The 8,978-nt window shown below is 34.1% G+C and overlaps 1 protein-coding gene across 1 annotated transcript; it reads left to right on the forward strand.

Annotated features, from left to right (window-relative positions):
- The first annotated feature begins 1,459 nt into the window (after nucleotides 1-1,459).
- On the forward strand, nucleotides 1,460-2,533 carry LOC110730380 (probable calcium-binding protein CML45). Its single transcript, XM_021910171.1, has one exon. The coding sequence runs from the start codon at nucleotides 1,908-1,910 to the stop codon at nucleotides 2,508-2,510; it is 603 nt and encodes a 200-aa protein (XP_021765863.1). The 5' UTR covers nucleotides 1,460-1,907; the 3' UTR covers nucleotides 2,511-2,533.
- Nucleotides 2,534-8,978: the final 6,445 nt, after the last annotated feature.

The raw sequence follows: 8,978 nt of genomic DNA on the forward strand, positions 1-8,978 counted from the left end.
CCAAGCTATTCAATACTGTCAGAAGTTACTTAATGAGACGGCATGGCAAATCAAGGTAGCACATGTGTATCGAGAGAGAAATAGAGCGGCGGATTGGTTGGCCAACTGCGGAGTCACTTTGGACTCTCAATTGATTATTATCACTGTGGTTCCATCGGAGTTAGGTCGTATCTTATAGAAGGACGCTAGGGGTGTGGCTTTACCACGCCTAGTCCCTCCATAATTTAGTCTCTTTTTATTTTTGATTTCTGCTTTTGCTTATTTGTTTGTTTTTTCCCCTTTTTCGGTTACCAGCTAACCTCTTCTGAATAAAAAAGAAATACATTGAGTATCAATTTTAACTAATAAATCGTGGACAAATAATTATTCCGTTATAAACACAAAACAAGATGAAGGATCCGCAATTCGTTCTATAATAAGCAAAAGGGGATCATGAGAAAGTTTCCATTTTATTTTACCTTGTGCCCGAGGTTAGTTCTGCTCATGTAAGCTAACATTTGCTTATTAAAAAAAAAAATGACCGAATCAACTCATACCAAAACAGATTAAACCATTTTTGTTTATTTGCTTTTACTTGTGAATATTTCATATGACATTTAGAAAAGTTGCATTGAATAAGGTCAAAGTTTAGTAAATATGAAAATCTAATCACAGTATATTAAAAAACTTAATTAGGGGAGTTGAATATAGCCTCAGTACAACGTATAAAAATAAGTTTACTTGATCCACTAGTTTATCTCAAATCAGAGTAGATCTTAGTTTTTAATTATTGTTTGATTAATATGAAATTATATAAAACTTATACAAATTAATTAGTTAAAAAATATAAATATATAAACACAAATTTAACAACATCTCACTTGATAAAATAATGTTTATATATTTTTGGAAAAAAGATATATGCAACCCTAAGGGCAGCATATAAGAAGCTAAAAGTGGAAAGAATAGACAATAAATAAACATTTATTACACCTATTTACTTGTGAATTGCCGATAAATTCCCAACTTAATACTAAAAAAAGAAGTATATTAAATACTTATATGCAGCCCTTAACATTTCCCTATATTTTAACATCGTATGGTACAAATACGATCAAGTTTAAATTAATTTATTCAACCAATATACTTAGATTTTGTTTATAATTAACGACTTAATCTAGGAAGGGTGGCCCTTGGAAACACCTTTTATATAGCCCGGGTGTATATAGAGGTAAGTGCACCCAAGGAGATTTTTTTTATTTTTTTTTTTTGAAAAATCAAGGGGAGTTTTTTTGTTCATTTGATATATATAATTTTTTAAATGAACTAAAAATATTAATTAAGTAGAAAATATCAGTAAGTGCACCTTACATCCATGCATATATAAATTTTAAAAAATTTTTAGGCCTTTGGTGGAGGAATTCCATACTTGTGTTTAATTGTGTATGTTCTTTTCTTCTGTTTTCGTTTTGCGTGTTTTTTTTTTTATATTATTTATACTAAGGGAAAGAGACAAAAGGAATTAAAGGATAGTCTAATGGGTTAGGAGAAAAGTGTTCCATAACAAAAGTCTGCCTCATATTATTGACTTGCTTGATGCCACATACTTCCACAACATATGAAGGAAACTTCCAAGTTCGTCTAAGATATAATTCTTATAGGAATCCTAAATTATTAAGTAATTTATCATACACAATTTTCAACCTATTTTGCTCCAACCTTCTATTTCAACTTCAAAGCAAAATCCATGAACTTTCCCTTACACCTTCAATAAACCACCTGACCTATTCGGCTTTTCTAACCCTTTAAAAGTACGTTAATCCTATATAAATTGACACCATGCCTATTTTCAATCCATCAAACCATTCGCGAATTTCCTCCGTGCTAGCAAAGCGGTAATATTCGATAAATAAGTTAATATTATTACAATGGAGAAGGCATCATCATCATCATCTTACAACACACTTTCCTCAAATTTCCTTGATTTAATTTTCCTACATGTTATTTTTGACTTGAAACATAACTTGTCAAATTTCTTCATGAGTTCTTGGTCACTTTTTCATGCAAAATTTCATTTCTTCAACTCTTCTGAGGCCATCATGTTTGAGCCGAAGAGCAACAATATTATTGTAAGGAAGCAATCTTTGATTAGCTCGAACAATGTATCTATTGATCATGATGATGATTGCTTGTTTGGATGCGATATAAACATGATCATGGAAAGACTTGGAATTCAACATAGTTTTGAAGGAGAAGAGCTTCAAAAGAAGTGGGATTGTAAAGAATTATCTAATTTATTTGAAGATGAACCAAGTTTGGAAGAGGTAAAAGAAGCTTTCGATGTATTTGATCAAAATAAAGATGGGTTTATTGATGCAGGGGAATTACAGAGAGTGCTTTGTGTTTTAGGGATAAGAAAAGGGGTAGAGTTGCAAGATTGTAGGAAAATGATTAAGGGTTTTGATCAAAATAATGATGGGAAAATAGATTTTAATGAGTTTGTAGGCTTTATGTTAAAGACTTTTAATTGAAATATATATTTATATTTTTTTTATGAAGATTTGTGGAGAGGTTTCCCTTTATTTGTTGCTTATTTGAGTAAAATTCTAATGGTTATGGTTTTCGAAAATCGGTAAATTAAAATTCCTTACAATAGGAATACAATAAAATGAAATAATATTCGACTAGAAAATTTGAATATGCTTAATATGAAGTTTGATCAAATAATAAAATTAATTACCATTCACAATTAATAAAATAGTAAAAATACTATCCTTTGAACTTGTGTGATGCTATAATAATGAATAAATTTGCTTATTGATTACTCCATCCATTTCAAAGTAAATGCCTTATTTTAACTTTTGCACTAGCTATTTACATAGACTACTTTGACCCCATGTTTATGTTCTGTACATAAGATTATACATATAATTTATGACAAGAATTATAACATTTAATATCATATTAGAGCTGTCTGAAATTAACCGACTTGTCAAGTCCACTTAACTAGCAATGACTTGAACTTAACTTATACTCGAACAATTATAATGGATGATACTACTGATCGTTTGAACCATAACAGGGATCGTAATCAACCCGATGATATTAACCATCAACCAATTTAAAATAATATTCTATGAACTAAACACAAACTAGCACCGGTTTGATATTAACTAGCAATCTATATATTTCTCTGGACTAAACAACAATTTGAACCCAAACTGATACCTAGCCCAATTAGAATGCGAAATCAATCATAGCCTTACACAACCTGCTGTTGTCGTCCTAACTTATGGTGCCTATAATTTAATTTTATCCAACTCATTGTTGATCAAACCTAAAACTAACATGTAATCATCAAATTCAATCCGAACTATTATTACTCAACCCTAAACAAGTGAAACTAAAAATAATTAACCTTGAAATAATATGATTACTACGACTAATTATACTTTTATAGAATTTTGAATTAACATTCAATAGAATTATTTTGTTGATAGGTTCTAAATTTGGTTTAACAAAATATTGGTACCTTTTTTTTGGATCTTATATATACCTATGTACGCAATTCTAAAGGTTTAATATCATGTAACTCCGTAATAATGTTTGATTGAATTTTGGAATAAAAGAGTACTATACATAGTTTTAATGCGAATAAGTATTAGCGCATAACACCAAAGTGTATAGGATGACACTGGTTTTCTGGTGGTACAATTCAAAGTACAAAATGTACGTACCACTTTGATTAAATGTACCAATGTCATTTCAGTGGTACATTTTCGGAGTATTAAATGTACCACCAGCACAGTTAAGTGGAATATTCAAGTTTTCGAATGCCTGGTAAATTAAGTTTCTGCCCTCTTATACACTTCGTTTTTCAATAGGTGCTATGCGCTGATATGCACTTGTTTTAATGCTTAAAAACAACATACTTTCTGAAAAGAAAAGAAATCACATGATTTTTACAGCAAACTTGCTGTCATATTTTTCATTCTGTTTTGATGATTTTAGAATTGATTTTTTGTGTGCACTCACGGCGCTGCTATTACAGTGCACTGCCTTTTATACTAAGGCACATTACAATCCCTAGAAAGATACTAACCTAGGATCGGAAACCTTCTAGAGAATTACAAGTCATTACCTACCATGACCAATCAAACAGTGCCACGGGTAGGAAGCAATACATACAAAAATAGATCACATGCTCATCATGTGATAGTATACAATGCTTAATTCTACATCCCCCCTCAAGTTGGATCTTGGGTTGAGTCACAAGACCCAACTTGAAGGATAGAAAGTTGTGTTGTTGTTGGCTTAGTGACTTGGTCAAAACATCTCCTAGTTACTCGGTGGTTTGAACATGATTGTGTCAAGAAAATAAAACCTGATTCTATATGGTCTCTCACATAGTGACAATCAATATTGAGATGTTTAGTCCTTTTATGAAAAATAGGATCTGGGCAAGGTGTTCTGCAGATTTATTGTTACAGTGAAGAATAATAGGTTTAGGCACAATAACCTTCAAATTTTGCAGAATATCATCAATCCATACCAATTCACTAGTAGTGTGTGACATGCTCTTGTAATTCAGCTTCTGTTGATGACTTGGAAATTGTTTTCTGTTTCTTCGTCTTCCAAGACACCAAAGATCTTCCAAGGAAAATGCAGTACCCTGATAGTGATTTAGCACTAAAAGCACAACTTCCCCAGTCAACATATGAATACCCTTCTAGCTGTTGGACTTTAGGTACTATAAGCGGAATTTCATGAATCACATTCACACGCACCTGAAACAGGATCACATGCATAACACACAAGAATCACATAATTATACCTTTGAAGCGTGAATTCCACGTAGCTTTCGATTGACAAATCAGGCAGAGAATAGAGCCCCAAGCTTGAACCCTCTACTTATTCCACGGGATTCGAACAAGCGTCCACCAATACTTAGGGGTGTACAAAAATTGGCCCGGACCTGAACCGACCTGAACCGGACCGGACCTGACCCGGACCTGTTGATTCAGGTCCGGTCCCGGTTCTTAAAAATCCAGGTTCCCGGTCCCGGTCCGGACCCGGTCCAAACCCGGGGTTTTCAGGTCCGGACCTGAAACCCGGGAAAATCGTAATTAAAAAAAAAAAAAAAAAAAAAAAAAAAAAAAAAAAAAAAACAGAAGAAAACCAAACTCTGAAAAATTGAAACTGAGTTTTCGTGGACTTATTTGTATTTTCGGTGGACTCATTTGTATTTTTGGTGTTTGAGAATCGGGGCTTTATAAACTTTATGTAGTTTTGTAATTGATAATTTTGGTTTGTATGTAATTATTAAATTATGCAACAGGTCTAAAAATTACAAAACAGGTCCATATGCAGGTCCATATGCAGGTCCAACAGGTTTTGTATTAAAAAAAAACGAAAAAGACACAAAACAGGTCCATTTAGGTCCAAACCCGGACCGGACCTGATTTTTCAGGTCTGGCCCGGAACCGGACCTGTTAATTCAGGTCCGGTCCCCGGTCCTCATAATTACCCAATTCAGGTCCCCGGTCCAAACAGGTCCGGTCCAGGTCCGGTCCGGTTTTGGACCGGTGTACACCCCTACCAATACTAGATTGGTTGAGTGAAGGGAAAACCGCGATCACCACCTTTAATGGACAACCGGACACCACACGAACACCACCACCACGAGCACACCACCAGCGCCTAGGGAGGAGTAGAGAGCTATGAGAGAGAAGGGAGTTTGAGGGGTTGGGTTTCGTGTTTTCTAATTAGGGTTTGATCTCACTGATCATGAATTGTCGCTTCACCCCTAGGAACCTAGTCTATTTATAATCCTATTATAATTAGACTAGGAAAAAAGCCCAAAAACCCTCCAAATCCCTCCATATGGCCTGCTACCTGGGGGAGAAGGCTCATCATGGGCCTTTTCCTCTTATGCTTGATCTAGGCCCTTTGTGTGACCTTATAGGATCCGTCCAATTGGGTTTTGGCCTATTTTACTAGCTCAAAGATCGTTAGTTACTCTAGCTATAATATAACGACGACCCAAATAGACGAACTTAATTATCTCCATAATTTGATCCATTATATATCTAGTAATTGCACTTGACGAAGACATAAATCATTCAATCTCCCACTTGTCTAAGACAAATGTGCAATATTCAAATTCCTTAAGTTAATATATGTCGATTTGATAATATGATTGCATCCCATGTCGAGATCATATTAATCTACAAATCATTTCTTGAAATCTGAGTTAGAATTACAAAACCAAATGATTACTGAGTAATACACAAATGAACGTGGCCACGTATTTTCTTAATTCTCCCTCTTCGAGCGGCCATGACACATTTCCTAATTGTATATGTAGACTCAATCCAAAATTGAGGCAACCAAAGCTCCCACTCAACTTTTGAAGTAACTAAGAAACATCTTTTATAGTCCCCTTTTACGGAATGACGTTTGGATGTACCACAATAAGATCAATCATTGAATGAAATCAATGTTCCACTCATGTCAAAGGAATGCACTAATATATCCGAAAGTTCTATACTTGAACTTCAAAGTAGGTCAATAGTTCGATCATGCATCATTCATGCATATCCATGTGATTGACCGAGCATCTCTATGCCCCTATAGCCCATGAAACTGCGCTATCCAATCAATCTTACATGCGAGTCCATTTATTGAAATCATTTATGTCCAATTAATGATTTCAAAATAGGAACTTAAATAATTTATGAATTTTGATCACCTGTGGGGTTCCATTACCAAATCATCGATTTGATGATCCCATCAATTCATAGTTATTTTGGACATTTTATTTAATCTTAAAAACCATAATTAAATAAGAGAAATAATAACTTAGTTGCTCATTTGTCAAATGAGCAAACTATTTAAAAGGCACGACTTAGCGCACTTTGATGAGCAAAACGTAATATTAATTAACATGTGAGAGCATGTTTAAGGCCTTGTTCAAGTCAATTGTAAATTTTTTAGTTATCAAATAAAAACTAATTTTAATCGGTAGGTTGGCTACATATGTATGACAAGTATACTAGAAAATCGATCAAATATTAGTCTTGATTAACAACTAAACTAGCTTAAATCGGTTTTAATCATAAATATTTCAGTTTAGCAAAAAAAAAAAAAAAAGACGGTTGATATGAGAGTATGAGGCCTAAAACTTAGATCAATCTACGTATTATTGAGAATCTTCAGGTTAGGCTTTTCAGAATAAGGAGTTAAAACATGTCATTATTAATTAGCACATAGAAATATGTATAGAGGAGCCTTGATACTTACTTGGATTCTGGTTAGAGATAACAACAGTCTGGGAGAAGTCGCACTGGTAGGGCTGGCGACCCTTGGTCTGGTAAAATGTGTTCATGGCATAGGTCACGTGAGCCCTAGCATTGTTCGGGTTGTAACAAGCACCGCCTGGTTGAATGGGCTTGCAATCAACTCCTTGGCTGCAGACGTAATTGATGTTGGACTACAGTTGTGCATCAGTGGCCTATTGTTTAGGCACACACCATACTTTAGCAAGACCAGGTCCAGTAGGCCGAGTAGTCAATTTTGGTGGCCCTCAGGACTAGGACGCGTCTGAGACTGCAAGCGGAGGAAACACCAAATATTTAGCTCATCATGATATATTGCGATTCAAAACTATAAATAACTTCAGACATGAGAGATAAGACATGATAAGAGGTTGAGAGGGATAGTCTAAGTACATTAGTACAATATCATTCACACACATTTATCTCATTTACATATGGCTCTTCGTTTCACTCCAATAATCCATAATGCACGAAAAATGAATGTAATATAATTCATTTATAGTCTATTCATAACATGAATGAAAGAGTGCTTATGTTGTCCTTTTGTTCATGTTCGAGTTTCAAAAGTAGAACACCCTCCACTAGTAATGACACTGTCGAGGGACATTATAAGAGCATAGAATTATTAAGGAAAATTAATCTTATAAAATTTGGTAACAATCAAATTTGGAGAAAGCACTTCATAATGCATATGCATGGAGTTTTTTTAGTATATGAGGTAAAACATGGTGCCTACAGATAAGCAAATTGAGCCAAACACCTCAAATCTATCATCCTAATACAGCTTGTTACACTGCCGCAGCAAACCAAACCAAACAAAACATCACAGCAAGTTGACATATATCTAAGCTTATGAATACTATACAACAAATTAACATATATAGAAATTCAAGAAAAAAAAAAGCAATTGAAATAAACCTAAATCACAAAAAATAATTAATGAAAACATAACTGATCAAAAAACAAAAAGCGAACTACAAAAATCGCAGATTATAAGTATTACAATCTTCTGCTGGGAACTTGGAAAGGGGGGGTATTAATTGAAGATAAAATCACCCTTTACATCCAGATTAGGATAGTGAATTATCATTACAATCTTCTGTTGGGAACTTGGGATAGTCTCGACTTCTCATACAGCATGTAGATGGAACTAGGGGCAGGAATTACAGGTAGAATTAACTAAAATTGTGATTAATGGTTTGATACTACAAGAAGAAAATCGAACAGCAAAAAGACTAAATCTCATGACAAATACCTGGTCTAGTAATAAAATATTAGAGGTGCTTATTAATATTGGATGAGATGAAGTCATGAATCCACTACTTTATAAACAACCAAGTCAAAAACAGGCTTTCCAGCTATATTTTGTGAGGACCACTTCCTTGATAGTGTTACTCTTCAGTTAACACATAGCATTGACCTCATCAAATACTTACCACAACGAAAACAGATGCAAAGGAGTATTCAAGTAACAATGTAAACAATTAATACAAATTCACATATCCAAAACAGCTCAACACCACTAAAAATGAACATTCTAACAACGCAACATACAACGGCAAGTTATTACTGCCATTGCAACCTAGATCCTAAGAACAAGGCAGACAGTTGAAAAACCAACGAACACCGCAAAGATAACATAAATTAGCATAAGCAAATATA

This window comes from Chenopodium quinoa, unplaced genomic scaffold (genome assembly GCF_001683475.1).
Source record: "Chenopodium quinoa cultivar QQ74 unplaced genomic scaffold, ASM168347v1, whole genome shotgun sequence".
NCBI lineage: Eukaryota > Viridiplantae > Streptophyta > Magnoliopsida > Caryophyllales > Amaranthaceae > Chenopodium > Chenopodium quinoa.

Bases quoted from the DNA above. Each gene is read 5' to 3' on its own strand.
- LOC110730380 (XM_021910171.1), top strand. From the start codon at position 1,908: ATGGAGAAGGCATCATCATCATCATCTTACAACACACTTTCCTCAAAT.